Source organism: Pseudochaenichthys georgianus, chromosome 14 (assembly GCF_902827115.2).
Source record: "Pseudochaenichthys georgianus chromosome 14, fPseGeo1.2, whole genome shotgun sequence".
NCBI classification, from domain to species: domain Eukaryota; kingdom Metazoa; phylum Chordata; class Actinopteri; order Perciformes; family Channichthyidae; genus Pseudochaenichthys; species Pseudochaenichthys georgianus.
This window is the reverse complement of record NC_047516.1, coordinates 6,570,414-6,592,242: the sequence shown is the minus strand read 5'-3', so window position 1 is coordinate 6,592,242 and position 21,829 is coordinate 6,570,414. Positions and strand designations below refer to the sequence as shown.

General features: G+C 37.5%; 1 protein-coding gene across 2 annotated transcripts in view; it reads left to right on the top strand.

Moving 5' to 3' along the window:
- Positions 1–21,829, top strand: part of sgcd (sarcoglycan, delta (dystrophin-associated glycoprotein)) — a 189,209-nt gene that overhangs the window by 64,367 nt on the left and 103,013 nt on the right. For both annotated transcript variants that reach the window (XM_071205552.1, XM_034098756.2), the window contains exon 2: positions 15,472–15,657. In XM_071205552.1, coding sequence (XP_071061653.1) covers positions 15,472–15,657 — 186 coding nt within the window. The remainder of the gene's footprint in view (positions 1–15,471; positions 15,658–21,829) is intronic.

Genomic DNA, 21,829 nt, shown 5'->3' with positions numbered 1-21,829 from the left:
GTTGATATAAATGTCCATCTCTGTATCAGAGGGTCAATGGTTCTATCCCCATCACCTGTAGCCAATATGTCAAAGTGTCCTTGGGCAAGATATACTTAACCCCAAAAAGCTCCCGTTGTCATTTCTAAGTAATTGAAGTGTATGTGAGTTGTTTTGGATAAAAGCTAAAGGATACAAATGACATGAGCCAAATAAAAGATCAGTCCTAACTAGACGTACATCTGAAATGAGAATTGATCATAATAGATGCAGCCTTAATAGTTAGAATTTGATTGCTAGAATTGGATGGAAATGTTTTCCCAAAATGATGAAAATACTCTTTCGACTTAATTTGCAAACAAGTTATTATGAATATGGAATCTTAAAGCTGGAGAGATTGTTTTCTGTTGTTGGAGACCCCTGCTGAGCTCAAAAGAAATGTAGAGGCCCACAGCAAACCTTGCAGACGTTCTTCCGTATATCTGTACCCTGGAAGCAGCTTTTGGCTATCGGATTAATATTTATTTACTGTGGGTTTGGAAATGGAAGTAGTCTGCCATCTGGTTGAGCCACAGAAAGTCCAAGAGCTTCCTCTGAACAATCCCCCACAGACTGGTCCAATAGGCAGGGAGATCCTGCTATCGGAAAGGCAGCTAAGCCAGTAGAAGTTGTATGATATTCTCTGGATCAGCATCAATCCCCTTGTAATACCAAGAAAATACTATACACGGACTGAGACTGAATCACTGAACCAACCAACATTATTCGTGTTTGTTTTGTACCAACAGCACTTTAATCTATCTCCTGCGGCTGCATTTGACTTGTAGTAATGTAACTATAACATACTGGAGTTAAAACAACGTCTAATGGGTCCGTCCTCTTTTCCACTTCCTTAACTATTTCCTTTTATATATACATATATAATTGCAGAGGACTTTTGAAAATATTGTATGTAAAATGGTTTATATTAATAATATGTACTTGACATCATTTGGGATATTGGAGAGACAGGTGCTGCGAAGCAACCTTTAAGGGCAAGAACAATATTGTATTTGTGTCATCACCATGACCATATTTACTGACTGTTTGCCATTGGAATTCCATATTCCCCTCCGCAAGCCAATACACTTAATTGTTCCTCAAATGAGCAATAACACTGCTGCCTGTGCATTATTACGTTGTATTAGTTCTGGCACTATACAGTAAAACAAAAAAGCTGTAGGCCTATAGAGAAATCCCTCTCTTACCGTGTACTCGAAAATCATTTTTCTGTTATTAATAACAAACTGTGAAAGAATAGTGGATATGTTGCCTTTAGTTCTACTGCTGCATCACTTGTTATACCCCATGCTGGAAGTAGAGTAAAACTACTTATTGTATGGCTTCTTTTTACTCAAGAGTTTCTCTCTGGGATGGATAAGAAGTGCAGCATTAGTTCTGCAGGCACATCGTGGACTGCATCTTGTCCACTGTCTCACTCTGAATCATGCTCTGTCTCTCCTGAGATCCTGAGAGGAACTGCTACGAGCAACATCACCTTTTTCTGTTTCTCATAAAAAGTAGAAAGTTCAAAACTCTGAAATATTTAAAACTCTTATGTGTCATGTCCTATAAAATGACATTTAGACTGTGGTTATAAATCACCATTTATAAAAGTACTAATTTGTTTGTGACACAAAATAGTCGGATAACAAGTTTATCATTTTTGGTTTGAATAAATTACATAATATCGTTTTATAATCAATGGATTTATGACCTGGTATAATTTCCTTCGCCTTCATGTTGTGTTTTTTTTAATACGATACCTATTGTACTTGAAGTGATGTCTCATTGTTCTGTACAGTATGTAAACACACATAAGCCGTGACAAGTTTTCACAAAGGTGCTCTTCAAATAAAGTTATTGTTATTATTCAGCACCATTGCTTCCCCCGAGGCTGCTTCCACCGCCTAGCATATGAGTGTGTATGGTTCATGACATAATTATGATTAAGATGTTAGCCTCTCAAAGCGAGGGGGAGAGGGAGGGGGATACATAGAGAGAGAGATATTTAAAATGAAAAACTGAGGGAATAAGGGAGAGAGAAACAGAAAGAGAGGGAGAGCTAGGATAAGAGCCAGGCAATTTAGCATCACTGTCTCTCTCCTGGGATAAAGGCGGCGGCACACTGCTGACCTGTCACTGTGCTGGGTGTGATCGAAGAGGACTCCTTACATCTCTTTCCCACACAAAGACATCTTTACCCACTTTAAAGCCTCCATCTCTATCTTACAGGCTATTCTGACCATTATGTTTGAAGTAAACCCAGCCAGGTTACTAATATTTCATAATTTCTTAAATCATGATAGGCAATGTGTTGCCAACATTAACAACAGTCCTACGTGTAGATGCGATACAAAGTCTAGCGATTGATTGATTCATTAGTTTTATTTTCTTTATCCAGTGGAACCATTTAATGAATTTACAAAACATTAGACGAAATCAATAACCACATATAAGATCACAAGGACACACATGGAAAGCACAAACCTTTTGTTTTAAAAAATGGAAACACATGGACAATTGTCATAAAACCAAGGATAACTGAAGTGTCTGATTTGACACACTTCTTTAAATATTGATGAATTATAAATGAAAATTAACATATTTCATGTAAAATGTAGACTTGTGTTTTGCCAGTGTGACCCACAATGAGAGTTAGCAGCAGAAGTGCATTGGATATGGTTTTGCTTGATTGTGTCTTCACTACTGGATACAAGGATGTCTACACTGACCAACAACATCTGAAGCCACTGCTGTCCCAATGTGTGGTTGATGACTGTGTTATTCCAGCCCACTCTCTTCAGTCTGCGTACAAATGACACGACTTTGCAAAGGCGTGCAATAGATACGCAGAAGTCCGATTTTGTGTGCATATGATACTCCCACGTATACGTTTGTTATGAACGTATCTTTATCTAAATGCGTTTATTTTCTACATATCTTTGCCATTTATTTAACCTAACGCCTAACCCAATAAGCTGCTGTGTCGTTTATTGCACCGCAAACATTAAAACTGTCATTGGAACGGCGATCAAGCCTGAAGCCACAGAGCTCTTTGTTTTAATGTTTGAGGTGCAATATCAGCGTATCATATGCACGCAAAATCGGACTTCTGCGTATCTATTGCACGCCTTTGCAAAGTCGTGTCATTTGTACGCAGACTGTGAGACCGGGTTGGTTATTCATATCAGCAAAGATTATACTTAATAAAATCCCTGGTTATTGTGATATTTATATATTTCTCAAGTCAATATGAGTGTGTTACTGTGTTTAAGCAAATAAGAAGGTTTCAATCAGCAAAGACTGCTTTTCGCCATAGTCTGAACACTTCCTGTTTCTATACTTAATTCCTCAACTCCTTCCCCTACCCTCCTCCCCCCTAAACTGTTTATTTCCCATCTCGGCCTTTCTTAGTAAGCTATGGAGGTTTTACTTCTCTGCCTCGTTGAAGTCCAACACATCTTAATCACAGCGGGGTGCCGATCCAGACTCTGAGCTTAGCAGTGTCACTCCCACTTCTCTCTTTACTTCTGCTTTCACTTTTGTCTCTATATCTGGAAGGGAATGTATTCTGGGTTCCTTCTTTCTGCTTGACTTCCTTGCTGATTCTATACGCTTCATATTCAGTCTATGATTAGATGTTTTTGTAGATAATTCATTCATGATAACGGAGAGCCTTTTAGCTTTGATAGCATTACAGATTGGAAGTTGATTTGTTCTTGTTTAGGATTGCATCAGGGTTTACAGACTCAGCAGGAAACGGTTGTTTTTAGTTGAAAATATGTTTGGTAAATTATAAATAAGCAAGGTGTGCAGGTAACCATAGTACCATGGGTGCTGTCAAGTTGCCATTGTGTTTTATAGCTTAATAATGTAATAACCAAACTACCTTCACCTCTTATGCCCATGAAGGAAATCATGTTAGGAAATGTGTTTTACTGGGTTTCATTAACATTGTGATTGTTTCACTATGTATTTAAACTACTTCACTTAGTTAAAGGGGACCTATCATGCAACATGCACTTTTGTACGTCTTTTATACATGAAGATGTGTCCCCGGTGTGTCAGGGAACTCACCAAGTGTCAGAAAACACAACCCTCTCTTTTCCTCCATACCCAAATCTCTAAAAACGGGGCTGCAACGGATCTGATACAGACTGATACAGATTTGAAATTGTTCTGACGTCAGAAACGAGGAGCTCCGCCGATATGGGCAACTCTCCACCTATCAGGGGAATGAGAGGTTGCGTGGCATGGTAACAGCATGGTAACATGACGCTCGTGCCTCGCCCCCCCCCTTTGCAGGGGGGCGTGATCAGCTGCAGCTCATTTGCCACAGAATCAGCCCTTGTGAAGACAGGGCTGGAATAGAGCAAATAAAGCGAAATGAGGCAAATGTTTGGTATTTTGAAAAAAAAAATTCACAGACATATTTTATATAGGTATGGCCCTACAATATATTATTCAAATATAGCATGATAGGTCCACTTTAGTTAAATAAAGAGAACGCAAAGACGATTTAAATTATTCAGAGATGCATGTTTTAAACTGCTGTTCTTTCGGTCTGCATCCTGTACTATATTGTGAGACATTCAACCTCTCACTATTGCTTCTGGCATTATATATTGCACCTTCAAATTGGATTGACATTAAAAATGAACTGCATTTTAGGGAACATTATTCAACACCATCCCATTCACGCATGAATCTGGTATTCAAAGCTACACCCCAATGTGACCAGAGTGCTTAAAAACATGATTTTAAGAGCACATGCTATAAAAGATGTGGTTCCTCACTCCTAATTATAAATACACAGATCAGTATCACATCTTTCACACAGGATAAAAGGTATTTGCCAAATGATCCTTATTATGCTCAACAATGCTGTTAAAGAAAAAAATCTGCATTTGCACCTGTAAAAAGAAAATGGTCAAAGTTACTCAGCTGTTTAAGTGTTCATTAACCTCCCAGTTAGGCATGGCCCCAGGCCTGGACTCACATCTTAACGGCAGAATTAGCAAGTGAAATTGGATGGTTTCTTATTATTTTGCCTTTTTTAGTTTAATTACTTGAAGTAGCTCTGTAAGATCCTTAACAATGTGGCTTTTATTAAAATGGTTTATTGTTTTTCAGTATAGTATCTGTAAGTATTAGCCTAATTGTTCTCCTCTGCAATGGGCAGTAAGCTGCTAAAGCACACAAGAATAAAGGGTTGTGCTAGGAATGTATCCTCAGTGGTAATAAGGGGCAACAACGTGTTGCTAGTCCACTCAGCAAAACAACTACTGTACTTCTGTAAGACAACATAAAATGCCAACCCAGTCTCACGGCATTTCGTGTTCACCAACACGATTTTTAATCTATTGATTCGTGTTCACCATCACGATTTGCCCCTTTTTTTCGTGTTGCACAGCACGATTTTAAAAGCAATGTATTTCTACTGGTAACGTGTTTCGTGCCTGCAGGCTGCAGCACGTCTTTTTCTCCGGTCGGGTCGTGGAAGACCGGAAGCTGTGTGGTTCATAAAAACATGTTCTTACTCAATATCAAGCCACAGTTATTGCTTTTATTTTAAATCGTATAATTTCGGACGTTTGTTGCCATCTGTGAGGAAAATAAATGGGGCTCAGAGCCTCAGGATACTGAAATCTGTATTTTTAAATATTCTTTTCCTTCTAATTTGTTATTCTTTTCAAAATAACACACTGTTATTTACTCACCAATAACACACAATTATCCTTGCTTTTATTTATTGGTTTAATTCCATAATCTCGGGCTTTTTTGGTGTCCGTCAGGAACTGAATTTCAAAATAAAAATAACCGGAAACAGACGTAGGACTATAAGGGACATTTCGAGCATCATTGAGATTGTCAACATTTTTGAGTTTAGGATGGCCGAAGACACTACACTACCCATAATCCCCAGCTATCGTTTAGGACTACAGTTCCCGTAAGGTTACGCAGAGCGTCAAACAGCTGTGTGAAATGGAACGAAACCACGCCAGACTATCCAAAACTGGAATCGAACACCCCTCCAGAACTACACATGCTGGCTATTGTGTTTCGCAAAATGTTCTATGGGACGTCTCTACTGAACGTTTTCGTTTTTCCCACAATTAGAAGTTGCCATTATTAAACACATTGGTGTTATCAAATGTCCATCCATCCATCTTCTCCCGCTTATCCGTGGTCGGGTCGCGGGGGTAGCAGTTCCAGCAGAGAACCCCAAACTTTCTTTTGGGGCTTTCTTTTCCCTTTTCTTTTCAAATGTAAAACATATAATTAATAAATGGGTGAAAATCACTTGTGTCCATGCGCAGCATTATATTAATGCCGTATTCCCACATGACAGCTCATTGCTACTTTGTAATTATACTCCACTACAATTCAGAGGTTAACCTGGTATTTTTACTCCACTGCATTTATTTGAGTTACTTTGCAGATTCTGATTAATTATGTGAAATATAAACAACCCTTAAATCAGACTTTAGTTACACCTGAGTAAAATTCAGGTAAGGTGATTGTCACGTGCCAACAATCAGGAGAGATATTTGATAGTTGGTGTTTGAGAAGACTAAACATGTATCTGCAATTGACATGAATGGAAACAAGTAATAAAGTATATTCATTACTCGTTATTCTCTACTAATAGTTAATTAAAGACTGTATATTATGGCTATTTTGCACATCCCTTTCAAGATTTTCAAAGGTTTATTGACATATCATACACAACTACGGTGTAGTTATTAGGGGTGTAACGGTACACGTACCCGTACCAAAATTATTCGGTACGGGCCCTTCGGTTCGGTACACATGTGTACCGAAGTGTACCGAACGAATATAACGTTAAACGTAAAAAATTGAGAACGTGAACAACTTCTTGGAAGTAATCTCAGGTGCTGCGTCGCAGCATTCAGAGTAATTTGCTCCCATTGTGTTCAACGCGTCAGAGCGTCCAAGTCATTTTATTGGACGAGCTGGTCAGAGGGATGCGTTCAAATGTAGTCAGTAATTTGAGGAACTGTCGAAATGGCGAACGCAGATAAAGTTGAGCTCGAAAATCCTCCAGCATCATTGAAGTCTCCGGTTTGGGAACATTTTGGTTTCGCAGTTACGTACAAGGATGACGGACAAAGACGGGTGGACCGAACCAAAGCTGTTTGTCGGCATTGTTCAACTACAATTGGTTACGCGGCTGGCAATACATCAAACTTGCACTCATTTGAAAAGGCATCACCCGAACGTGAATATCACCGGTACCAAAAGACTGAAGTGCAAACCCAACTCCCGCTAGCATTTAAGCCTCCACCACTCGCAAAAACTTCAGACCGAGCCAAAGCTATTACAAACGGCAAATATCCTTATGTTGCCATGTTAGCAAAGCGCTACCTGGCTGTATCTGCTACTACCTCTGTCCCTAGCGAGAGGGTGTTCTCCACAGCAGGAGACATTGTTAGTGCCAGCAGATCTGCCCTTTCGGCAAGCAATGTGGACAAGTACATCTTTCTTTCAAACAACATGAACATACAATGAATGACAAGCAAGTCATAATGTCAAGCTGGCTGCTTAGGTACTAGTACAGTACAGTTCAAATACAGATTATTTCAGTTCATCGAAAAGCTGCACCTTAATGTTTATTTTATTATATTTTATATTTATTTGAGTGAATATTCATAGTTTAATAATAATTAAAAACCCAAAACTAATAGTTTATGTTTTGTGAGTACTAGTACAGTAAAGTTCAAATACAGATGATTTCAGTTCATCGAAATGCTGCACCTTAATGTTTATTTTATTATATTTTGCATTTATTTGAGTGAATACATTATTCACAGTTTAATAATAATTAAAAAAAAATATGTTATGTTTTGTGATAATTTTTTCTGCTGTACCGAAAACGTACCGAACCGAACCGTGACCTAAAAACCGAGGTACGTACCGAACCGAAATGTTTGTGAACCGTTACACCCCTAGTAGTTATGCAATGAATGAAAAACTTGGGTCACAGGTTCCTCAACAGTAGTGTTCATTTCGTTGACTAAAACTATGACGAAATATGTTCGTCAACGACCTTTTTTTCCATGACGAAAACGAGACGATGACGAGACGGCACTGACGGCAGTAAACAATAACTGTAACGAAATCATCATGCAATATCGTTGACGAAAAGTGACGAGACGAAAATGTAGTTTACTAAATAAAAACTATGACAAAATCTCTCTTTACTTTCGTTGACGAAAAATGAGGAGACGAAATATTATCAAAGATAACGTTACATCTCTGATAGTCAGTTTTTCTCCCAGCAGTTCCATTTCCGGTGCTGCCGCAGAGCAGCAGCTGTTTCTGTGCTGCGCGCGGCGGTACATTTGAATTACACCGGGCAGCGGCACAATATGAACTGTCAGGAAGACTCGGGTCTAACTAACTCATGGTCTAACTAACCTTATTTAACAGAAAATAAAATGGTAACAACAGGGCTTAGGAGCAGTGGTCGCGTTAACCGAATACCCCCCCGTCAGCGCGAGTGAGTGATACATTGTGCACTCGATGGATAATAATGGATTATGACGGAAATGTTACAATCCTGTCCGTCAAAATGACTGACAACGAAAAAGTCTAAAGCCACCACTGCTTGGGAGAAAGAAACTATGTGATATTTGGGCCCATTTTCGCTACAATGAGGCGGAGAAAAAAAGCGAATGCATTGTTTCATCAGAAGGGAAGCAATGTGGCCATAACACAGCTGGTAAAAACACCACAAACCTGACCTGATACTCTCTGCAAAGCTTCTTAATCATTCAACCTGTGTTTTTCATCAAATAAGGACAAGATAATCTTATTTATTTATATACTAAAATGACAAATTATTGGTTTTGGCTAGACTAGTTTAGTTTGACTGAAATGTTCTATATAATCTGATGACTAAAAAAGACTCAACCGTTTTCATTGACAAAAAGTAGACTAAAATAATTAGTTTTCTTTGACTAAAATAAGACTAAAATGCTCAGACTTTTAGTCGACTAAATCTTGACTAAAATGTTTACTGTTTTAGTCGACTAAAATAAGACTAAAATGCTCAGACTTTTAGTCGACTAAATCTTGACTAAAATGTTTACTGTTTTAGTCGACTAAAATAAGACTAAAATGCTCAGACTTTTAGTCGACTAAAACTTGACTAAATAAAAACAGGATGAAGGTGACTAAATATGACTAAAACTAAAAAGGAAATTTAACACAGGACTAAGACTAAAACTAAATTAAAAAATAGCTGACGAAATTAACACTACTCAACAGTGCATTACAAGACATATATCAATATGTGTGTACCTCCACCATTAAACTGTCATATTCTGCACATTTCTTATACTATCTACATACATAAGAGTATAATTAATGTGTATAATATCAGTTAAAATAAGTGCTTCAACATAGTTAACATTGCAGGAAAGCAATATATTAGACGTTAATTACTTTGTCAGGCTTAATATTTAATATTTAATGTTTAAATAAAGGTTAATCCGTTTTTCTGTTTTGCACCTCCTCCTATTAATATCTGTGTACATCCTGCACTAAACTGTTTTATTGTAGAGATCACTTATAGTATCTTCTTGATTTTTTATATTCTATATTTCTATATTTATACTTCCCCCCTATGAAAGTATGTACTCTTAATATTTTTTTAATCAAATATAACACATAAAAACAATAATTCAATAACGTGCTTTAACCACTAGGAGGTGCACACAAGGTACACACAGCCATAATAACTTTGTATTATTAGTGTGTATGTACAACATCTGAAGATGTATAGTTTTATGCATGCTTTCACATCATTTTACAGCATATTGCTATACTATTTCAGACTCAGTATTTACATTCTTACATTCAAAGAAAATCAGTAATATCTTGAAAACTACAGTCCTTTTCTATCAGCTGTGCACCGTTATGGTGTAAATATAACCTATCTATGAATTAGATCAAATGTAAAAGTCAGCCGAATTAGTGTTGATACTGCAAGGAGACGTATTGTGTGAAGAGAAATTGAAGATGTTGTTTAATTGTTGATATATTTATGATCCATGTCAAGTATTCAGTTTCAGCGCCATTTCTTCCAGTTTTTCCAAAGGTCTTCTCATCAGGGCTCTCTAAATAAAGAACTACGGCAGATCTGTAATATGTAATGCAGCCGAACCGTGTATTACAATGCCGTTATGTGATGACGTTCAAAGAGAAAAGCAAGAGCACTCGGAATTAAGTATTATTTTATACTTTTAAAATGTTTTCCGGATTTCATATAATATAAACACCAAATCCCAGCATGCATTGCGGCTAACACATCCAATCAGTGAGCTTAAAACCATAGCTGAGGATCTTGGGTAATCGCTCAAAATGCCTACGTCTGTTTCCGGTTATATTTATTTTGAAATTCAGTTCCTGACGGACGCCAAAAAAGCCCGAGATTGTGGAATTAAACCAATAAATAAAAGCAAGGATAATTGTGTGTTATTGGTGAGTAAATAACAGTGTGTTATTTTGAAAAGAATAACAAATTAGGAGGAAAAAAAGATTTAAAAAATACAGATTTCAGTATCCTGAGGCTCTGAGCCCCATTTATTTTCCTCACAGACGGCAACAAAAGTCCGAAATTATACGATTTAAAATAAAAGCAATAACTGTGGCTTGATATTGAGTAAGAACATGTTTTTATGAACCACACAGCTTCCGGTCTTCCACGACCCGACCGGAGAAAAAGACGTGCTGCAGCCTGCAGGCACGAAACACGTTACCAGTAGAAATACATTGCTTTTAAAATCGTGCTGTGCAACACGAAAAAAAGGGGCAAATCGTGTTGGTGAACACGAATCAATAGATTAAAAATCGTGTTGGTGAACACGAAATGCCGTGAGACTGGGTTGAAAATGCATGTATCTCAGTTGCTTCGATGGCTGTTTTATTTTCTGTCTTATTTTGTTATCTTTTAATTTTGGCCTTAGTAGATATGTTCTTAAAATGAATTGCAAAGATCTGCAAGGCAGCATCACTATTATAAGTGCAGTAGTATTATTAGTATCTTCAGAAGTTATTGATCTTTCAATAAACAACATAGTTGGTTTAGTATGGAAGATGTTTTCGTCACCGTTTCATCAGATTATTTTTGCTCTTTGCCTCCAATGGTCTGCACTGCTTCAGTGCTGCTCTCTGGTTCTGTTGAAGGCAAATAAAAAAAGCTTGTAGTGAAGTTTCTGGAACTTCACCCATACAATAACAAATTAATTGCTATAGGGGCCCTTTAGACCAAGGAAAAGGACAGTTAATATTAAAAGAAGAGTTGTGGGGTAAATGTTAGGACAGTAGCTAATTGATCAGGATAATAGAAGATTGCACAGCATAAAATGAAAACCAACACATGCTGAAACTAAAATCCTTACCCAGGTTATCAAAAAACACAAGAGCTAATCTATAGCTATTAGCTTGTAGCCTAGTTGCTTCTGGCTTCTGCTAGCAATTATGATCATGACCCTGAAAAACAGACCGTGAAATACTTAGTAACTATTCAGTCAGCTGTTCACTTTTCTCCACTTGTCCGTTTACCCACACATTGCAATGGCCAATAAACTGCCCCTGGCTGTCGGCCATTTTGTATATTCACACAGTTGGAGGCGTGCGAGCCCCACTAATGGCGTATACATTGGCAGCAGCCTGCAGTTCCTGGTAGAGATCCACATGTTGTCTATAAAAGTCCTAATGGGGCGCTGCGTGGCTATTTGGCAACGGTAATAACCAATAACAATTTGTAAAACCTAATTTCTCTCTCTAATCAGAAACAGACTTTGTTTTTGGACCATTGGGATTTCTTCAGGCTCTCTGAATGAATAGTTGGCTTTAGCAAGAGTTACCTTTGGACAGCAAGAGTGTAGGGAAAAGACTCAAAGGCCGATGATTTGATTTGCCTCCAATTTGCCCCTTATTTTCTTCCTCCCTGGCTCTTTAACTCCGCTTTCTTAACACACACACCTTCACTCTTACGTGAGTGGCTATTATTTAGCTCGTAACCAAGTACTTTCTTTTCTCAGTCAGCCGGTAGCCTAAGTGCTTATTGGAAAGCTATCAGTATTACTTGCATGTAGGTTGAGTATGTGGAAAGCACAGGCGAGAGAAACACATATTTCAATAGTGCATTACATTTATTTGATTTATGATACACTTTATAAGAGAAGCTAAATCCACAATGCAATACAGTACATGTGCAGGAATACGATAAACAAATAGGCCATGATTGCGTTTTCAAATTATCGACTAAATATTATGTATTTGTTTTCATGTTTGGATTTTTTACGAGAGTTCCATTTCTATTTGTTAAGCTACTGTAGAAGATGAACTCATATGATGTCAACCAACACTTAACATATAAAAAGTACTTATATCTGCATAGCCCTATATATATAATATACAGATACTGCTACATAATATATGTAAGGAATGAAACTATACTACTAAATACTCATCGACATTAAAAGTGTCCAAGGTAACAGTTAACTGATGGTATTAGCAAACTAGTCTTCCGGACATTGTACTGTATGCTGATATCTTACATTTGTATGGAAAACATGCTACTGAGGTAAACGTGTTCTGCAGGTAGAAGAGCTTTGCAGAGCAGCTGTTTTGCACACGCAGTTCAACAATGTGCATTGTGACCACCTGTGCGAACTGATTGTTTTACCCATGCTTATTGTGGGGATGGAGGCTACAGTAAGGTGAGAGTAGGGAATAAAATATATATATAACGTATAATATATCGCTTAGTATTCCTTTTTCCGTTCAGGGCACTATTAGAAAGTCACACATTCCCTCATGCCCTTTTCTTGTGTACAGTATACTAAGCCTAGATATGCTAAACTTGTATTATACATTGTATTAACCATATTGTACCCATAGGCAAGCAATTGGTAAGCAAGTAGCATTGCTTACATACTGGCCATTGTACCTTTGTGAAAAGTAATATCCTTCTTGAATCACCTTCACTAAGCTGTGTCAATGATTATTTACTATTTAGATATAGTATATACATACTACTCAGTTAAGGTTGTAAATGTTTCCTCCCTATATTTCTCACATTTTCGAGATTTATTAAATTCTCCAAAAACCCTGTCTCATAACTTTGATGTTGTTAGACTTTTTCATCATCTTGGTGCTATCGGCATACCAAATGTTACTGACGTGATCTGGTTTGTTTTGAGGTTTTTGCTTCATATTAGTTTCAGGGTCAGTTATCTGAAGCTGTCACATCAGATCAGAACAAATCAAACCCAGAGAGAGGAAATGGAAAACCTGCCAGTCAGTCTTTGAATATTGTGTTGTTTTTGTCATTATCAAATGCCCTGGTTTAAATAAACATCACCTGAACTGGATCCGGACAGCTGTTTGTTCCAGGGTCAACACAGTGTGTCTGGCAGGTGCTTGCAGATGGAAACAAAATAAAATGTGATGCAGGATCAGGTGTGTTATAACATAAATCTCCACTCACAGGCTGCAGCTTTCTATGAGGACTTTGCCAAAGAGCTGATCAAACATCCTCAGTTACTTGTGGCTCATACAGTATAGCTGTTTGTTGTATATTTTAGTTGTTCTATATGTAAACCAAACTTAAAGAACCAACCTATACTGTTGTTACTTTGATAGAGAAGATATTGTGTGTTATGTGCATCCAATCCGAGATAATCTCCACAACTATTGCCATGAATTTGGGTTTAGCTATTCAAGGTCCACAGAGGATAATTCCCTATCATGTCTGCAAAACCTTGGCCTGGCACCAGTATCAGCTTTCCATAAGCACCATTATAGTATATATGTCTTATATCTTGTATTGAGTGGTGGTTAGTAAAACTGAGTATCTGGTTCTGCATGAGGCGTCCTTTAGGTGTACTTTACTTCACTACGTACACCATTGTGTATTCCAAGAACTGCAAAATAACCGATTTCCTCGATGAGTCAATTATGTAGTCTATTTGGGACTACATGATAAGATTGTAGTGGATGTCTGTGGCCTTTTCTTGCAAGTAATCACCCAAACTCATACTTAGTTTGTGAAAGACATCACTCATTAGGTTGGTTCATGAGTAAACTGGTAATGTCAAGGTTGTTACTGAGCACAATATTTATTTCCCAACTCGGGGAAATGGTGGTGGATTTTGCCATTTTCAATGACCCAATTGTTTCTTCCTCATATTAATTTCTGTCAAAGCTCAAAATAGGTTTGGTTTTTAGCTCATTGATTGTGGTTTTGCTGAGTTAAAATGCAGCTCTGCCAATCAGAGCTTTTAAGGCATGTTCAAAAAAGAGGACTTTAGCATGGACAGAAATAGTAAAGCAAACAAAAATCCCAGAAACGTTACATTCTGGTCTATAACTTTTATTCTGCATAGTGAACAATGCGGGATCTAGTGGACCCTAATGAGCTTTGTTTGTTTTTTGGTATTCCAGCTTTGTTTACTCTCATTGTACTGATTCCCCTATTCTCCGCCAGCCTCAACATTCCAAAGATATGCTTCTTCATCTCCCTGCATCTCCCGTCAAACAAAAATGAAAATCCGATCGTACACAATTAGATTTCCTTGTTTTTGCTGACTGGTGCTTTGGAGTCTCGTCTATAGCTTTCAGCACTTTTTCACTGGGCCCCTGTCTTGTGCCATTTGTTTCAGTTAGTGGGTATTATGCCTGGTTGTCAACAACGATTGGCTTTGGTGGTCTGAGACTTGCACTCCAAAGCACGGTGGACAGTAAATTGTATTTTTCCACAGAGTTATTAGGCTATTATTATGGCGCTTCAAGTGAACAATGCCTCCTCGTCTTCACAGGAACACAATTAGAATCATCATTAATCGGCACTATCAGCACATCAATGGGGCAGAGGGGATATAATGGAGTTATAGACCACTTATGGGGCAATCAATCAATGTGATTGCTAACTAAACTGTCTTTCATCGTGCTGGTACAGAATGGCCGGTCAGTATTGGAGTGGAGTCTGTGAGATGAATGTTTATGGCATGTTATTTGTACTAATGCTCAGATATAACCTATATTTTATCTTAAGGTCATTTTCTACACAGTCTCTGCAGCTGCATCACAAATCTCTAAGCAATCATGGCTCGCTTCACCATGGAGGCCCAATGGATTCAATAATTGAAGAATACACAACAGCCAGACAAGAAAATGAGACTGTAAATTGTTGCTGTTGATTATACAAAGAGTGTCCAGCACCAACAAGCAAATAAAGTTAACATTTATCAGACCAAGCCACATATGTTTCTCTCAGAGGACTTAATAGAAGATAAAGTAGGAGTGAAAATTGGACTTGTGGAAAATGTTTCCCTACTGAATGTTAAAATTGGAAATGTCACTGACATTTCCTTCAATAATAATAAATGTATCTTTCTTTCTGTCTCATTTCAGATGACCCAAGAACAGTGCACTCATAGGAACAATGTCCAGAGTTCAGAGAAACCCCAAGTGTACAAAGTGGGAATATACGGCTGGAGGAAACGCTGCCTTTACTTCTTTGTCCTGCTGCTGATGATCTTGATCCTGATCAACTTGGCACTAACTATCTGGATCCTCAAGGTCATGAACTTCACCATAGTAAGTCATCATTTATCTTTTATTTCTTGGGAAACAAGTACCAATGAAGTGCATGAAGTAGTCCTCATAAAGTCCTTTTTTTCAGGGGTGGGATTAGTTAAATCCTTCAATGATAAATATTTGAGTTACCCAACTTATCATCCTGGCAGTGGCGAACCGTGTCTACCACAACTGGACCTTCTGTCGACACACAACCCCCTGTACGCCGCACCTTCAACATTGGTTGAAGGATATTCTACCCAGAGACCCAGAAAAATATCTGATTGGTTGCAATTTTTTTCTAACACAAAGCCACTCAAATGCATATTGCATGGACTGAGAAAGACAAACAAATCAACCTATCACTGTCATTTTACAGATTACAACAACAACACAGATACGATTGTCATGTATTCATTTTATTTATATGATTAAATCAATTTTTTGTTTGTTTTATCTGAGTGTTCCAGAGTATTCTCTGAATACCTTCACCACTGCATCCCGGGTTATTCATTAAATGTTTAACAGTGACCCTCCGATAACACGGTCACATACTGTATACAGTATATCTTTGATGGTACCACCACTCTCTTACATTTCATACAGACCTACATTTGCTCCACTCTGATTTTGTGTTCTTCACTGTAAAACCTGACAAGTTAATAGAACTCAAACGTTTTTTTGAAACTGATTACATCGACATTTTTGAGTACCTTCACTTAAATGTTTTAAGTTAAAGTATAATCTTATCAATTTAGTTCTATTTACTAGTAATTTTTAAGTGACACAAACATATTGTTTTTAAGTTAAAGAAACATGGATATATTAAGTTATTTAAACTAATAATTGTTGTTAACACTGTACATATAAAGATCAAGTATCTTTAACTTAGACATTTTCATATCTCTTCAATAGCTATTTTGTTAGCACAGTAGATATGAAAATCAGGTAGATTTAACTTAAATATTTTTATTATCTCTAAACCCCAATATGAATTAAAATGTTGAGTAGTACTCGAAACGGAATGTCGAATACTTAAAACGTTTGTTGAAACCGATTACATCGAAACAATTTGTTAACTGTAACTCAAAATCCCTAAGTTAACATTTTGACTAAACATTAAAAAGCACTTTAACACTGACAATTGAAATGCAAATTACTGTTTTATTAAGTGACACACACTTTACCAAACAATATATATAAATTATAGCAAATAACTAACTTTTAAATACAAAATAAATTAAACAGTGCTAAGGCCTTGACAAATATCCAGATATATTTTTATAAAAGTATAAAATAATGGGAAACAGTCCTTCAACTTGAAGCTGAACAGTAACACATTTTTCAATTAACAGATTGAAATTGCAGGATGTGTGTGTGTGTGTGTGTGTGTGTGTGTGTGTGTGTGTGTGTGTGTGTGTGTGTGTGTGTGTGTGTGTGTGTGTGTGTGTGTGTGTGTGTGTGTGTGTGTGTGTGTGTTATATTGTAGGATGACTACAATGTGAGAAGCTCATTTTTTAGGCTCAATACCCTGGGCCTCATGTTCTCCTCATCCAGGCCCATCAATACTTTCTGGATGAAGTCGAAAGTGTTTGCCAACTCTTTCGGGTAACTCAGATGGAGGGCATAGATCAGTGCGAAAAGATGGATGAATGCCTCAGCCAGTGTGGGGAGTTCGATAACTTTGTCCCCCTCTATGACAACAGCGATCTTCTCTGGGCAGAAGAGCGTGGCATTTGTCGACCTGGCACTGATCAAGAGAAGTCTGACGCGACGTCATCTATGTCTGGATCCTCAGACTGCTCTACCTGATGACAAGAACAGATACACGTTACCTATTACCCCAAATTGCCTTAGCTATCTCAGAAATATGTTTGCTGAAAAATACATCAGTGACATATCACATCAAATAACCTAATGTTTTGTGCATAACGTGGGTTTAAGGAAACGCCTATTCGCATTGCACCAGAAACTTCAGCCTCTAAAATAACCAATCAGTTGACAAATTATTTTACAGAAAAAACATGTATAACCTTCATAAGGGTATTATTTATTGCATCACTGTATTAGACTGTTACTATTAGCTAGTTGTACCTAATAAACTGGAAACTGAATATATATTTACAGTATACAGTACTGTAAATATATACAGTATATTTACTACACATACAAAATATATGGGGAACACTAGAGATTATTTTGTATTGAACACTGGTGCTGCAGGAAAGAAAGCCCTCTCGAGTGTGTGTGTCTGTGAATGTGTGTATGTGTGTGTCTGTGTGTGTAGGTGCAATAACATTAACACTGCTGTTCCCTCCCCAAACACAAGTATCTTAATAATACATCTAAATCTATCAGGCTGACCCTCTGCCCCCCAACACACACACAGAATCCACTCTAGTATGATAATAAAACACCAAGAGGCTTAACCGACTCACCTGGAGGTCATAGGCGGTGAAGAGCTGAACTTCAGACACTTCGCCTGCCGCCTTCTTCCTGAACAAGCTCAACAGCATGCCGATCCAACTCTGCGTACAAGTGGTTCTTCAGCTTGAGGTTCGTTATCCTGTGAAACTCTGCACAAATCTGCCAAAATATAAAATGACTATTTAATTCAGAGTACAATGTATATGTGGACTGAAGGCAGCAGAGATAAACAGAAACATAACATGCTAAATCTGAGTACACATGCCAAAGTTATCAATGACAAAGGCACACAAAATTATTATATAGTTGTAATATCTAAAATATTTTCACCTGTGACTCCATTGTCAAGCGATCTCTCCAACAGGTAGCTCATCATTGATGATCTCATTGCGCCGCAGGGCAAAGGTGTCTGCATTAACTTTGCAATCAAGGGATGGTTTTTTATCTCTCATCTTAACACACACTAGCACTGGTGGTCCGTGAGCGCCCCCTAGTGGTCCGTGAGTATATTGGTAACATTTCACATTTGAAATAAATAAATTCATTTCAGTTTTCCGCACTCTCGCGGGAATTTCTCCGCAATGGAGCGAGGTTAAGTTTCACTTTCAATTGCCTGATATAGCCCAGCGCAACACCTTCATCACACATGTTGCCACTTGTTTGTACCATTTTCAGGTGATTTGTAATCTGTTCTAGAAAAACGATGTGTTGTTTGATATTTGTGGAGTTAATTGTTAGTTGTGTGGTCCGAGAGTGTTTTTGTATTGGTTAAGTGGTCCTTGGTATGAAAAAGTTTGAGAAACACTGACTTAGAAGCATAGAGGATTTACGTTAATTGTATCCACTAACGTTGTACCATAACCGTGCGTTATGCATGTTTTTTAAAAGCAAGCTAACTTGAAACCCATTGTAAAATGAATAGTCTAGTATTTCAAGTTAGCTTGCTTTTACAAACATGCAGAATGCACGGTTATGGTAATTGTAGTGGATAAAATGAACATAAATCCTCTATGCCTCTAAGTTAATAATATGCTCAGACATGCATGCAGTAACAAAAAAGAAGAAAAAAAACTGCCGCCATTTGCGGTTTGAATTTTCCAGAGAACTTTTGCAACACAAACGTTCCACTTTGAGATATAACTTAAAGCAATATAAAATACTGTCTTACACGTTTAAATCATTTTTCAAGTGAGGCAGATATTAAATCTAGGCTAGCTAACAAGAGCTCAAATCAAACACCATGCGACACAAAGAGCATTAGATGCAGAAATTAATAAAACATCATTTAAATACTGTGCAAAGGCAAGACGTAACTTACCAGAGTAGCGCGGTCAAATTCTGGTAGTGAGACTCGAGAGCATGGTGGGCAAAGTATACTTCTGAAAGTTTGAGTGATTTCATCCGAGAGGAGCTATAATGGCGGACTCAAATGAACGCATGGATGAGAGCAGTGAGGCACGTCGGGGGCGGAGCACATACGTGATGACGTCAGACAGATTCAGTAAAGACATTTGAGTACAATCCCCAATATGACCAAAAGTGGATGAATACTGTATACACAATATTACAAATCAGTTCAGAGTCATCAGAACATTAGCGGTGAATTAACTTTTATAAATGTTTGGGTTAAAACAACCAATATTCTTCAAGAAGCTTGTACTGTTCGGTATTACAGTGTTCTTCACAATCCATCTGTATCACATAGGTTACGATGTTATCTGCTTGTTACATGCTGCCTTGATTCACGTGTGAAAGTTTGGTTCAGTTTTCAGGGTAGTGTGATCTACACACTTTATAATTACTCTTTGTTGCTACTATGGACAAGGCCTGTAGTTGGTCTAAAATGTGTTTACCATCAGAACTCAAATCAATAGAGTAAAGTAATTGGTACTGTCCAATGATTTCCCTGACATTTTCTCCAGTATATTTATGTCGTGACTGTGGATTTTACCAGAAGCTGTGAAGTATTATTGATTTAATAACACTTTTGTTCTAAACTATTAATGCTAGCTATCCTTGCTTTGTTGTGTTTATTCCATGATCATTTTTTTGTTGTTGTTTATTTTCATTAACCTGATGAACCGTTCATCAGATTAATATCCCAACAAACTCAAAGTAAAAACAACTTAATTTCCCATGTTACAATCGGGGCATACTGACACCAGGAACCAAATGCATGAAACTTTGTCTATAGTAGGTTTATGAGTTAACCTCTGCTTACACAAATGCATGCGTACACATTGGATTTCTCATCAGAAACACTGTACATCTCTCTATAACTTAATGCCTTGGGATGTTTGTGTGTTTTTGCGAAACATATACAACTCCAATTTTTAGTATCTAAAATGGCATTGGCTTACTTTTTTTTTCTTATTTCTATTTTATTTATTTTTTGCATCAGGCCCCAGGTGTTGGAGGTTTTACAAACCGGGTTTACAGTCTGTTTAAGCAGTCAATTATTGTGCAATAAAAGAGAGAAAATATGCATTCCAATAAAAAAGTACCATGGACGATTAGTTTAGTTATGCTAACGAGAATAACGATGTTTGTAATTATCAGATTATTCTTCCATCCATGTTTGCAGTACTGCCATCTTCTCATCCTAGTTTCCGTTTACTAATTCTCAATGTTTCTGTCGGTATGCTCCACTCTCTCCCTGCTTAGTAATCCACTGTGCCTGTGATGAGTCAGATACAGATTCGACAGACTACGACACACACACATTTATAGTATTGCACATACAAGCACACACACACACACACACACACGCAATCGTTGCTGTGAATAATGCATAAAGTTTGCCTCGCAGTGGGGCTTTAATATGAGATCTACATAAATCAAAGAGCATGTTTCTCTGATGAGGAGCTGTATGTTCTGACAGAGCGCTGCACTTGGGCTTTTAAAACCTTTTTAATGCATCTTCCTGAAGATATAGGATTAGAAAAACATTGGAAATGAGTTAGATAAGTTTGAAATGGAAGCATGTCGCTTCCTGTCCTAGGATAGAAGTTTATCAGCTTTATGTCTTTTTTGCATCACATGACTTTCAAATCAGAACTGTTTCTTAAGTTCCAACATATTGTCATGGCTTTTGTTGAACGTTGGATGTGAATTGGCACATTTCTGAATAAACTAAGTTTTGGTACAAACATATGCAGCTATTCATAAAAAAAAAAAAAAAAACTTTTTCATTAGATATTTGCCTTTTTTTGATCAGGAAGGTTGTTGCGTTTTCATTTGGATGGACAGTGTTTGTGCTTTCTACTAAAAAATGGTTGGCTAGCATCTGATAATATATGCTCCCTTTTTTCCGTGATTGGATTCAATACAGGGCCTTTATAGGGTATGGAACTGTAACTTTGAGACAGTGTATTTGTTCTCACATACAGCAACTTGCAGACTGTGTGGAATGCTAAACATGTAAAAAGTACATTACATGAAAATCCTAAGGCTAAAGCAAAAGCAGTAATTTGGAGAGCCCGCACTTCTTAGTCAGGGTCACAGACTTAAAGAGCTCAGGGCGGTAAAGTCATTATAAGTTAATAGAATACTCATAAATTAATAATGAAGGGTTAAAATGTTCCCAATTAGGATTGTGCAACATTTGGAGCATAGTTACTCTCATTTGACCCTGTTTAAGATTTTCTATAAAGCTGTCAAATAGGGCAGTGTCTGCAGCTGGTGTCTCTGTCTCTGAAGGTCCGTTTCTAGCAAGGTCGTTATGACATTGAATGATTTTCTTTTTTTATAAGACACCATTTCCAAG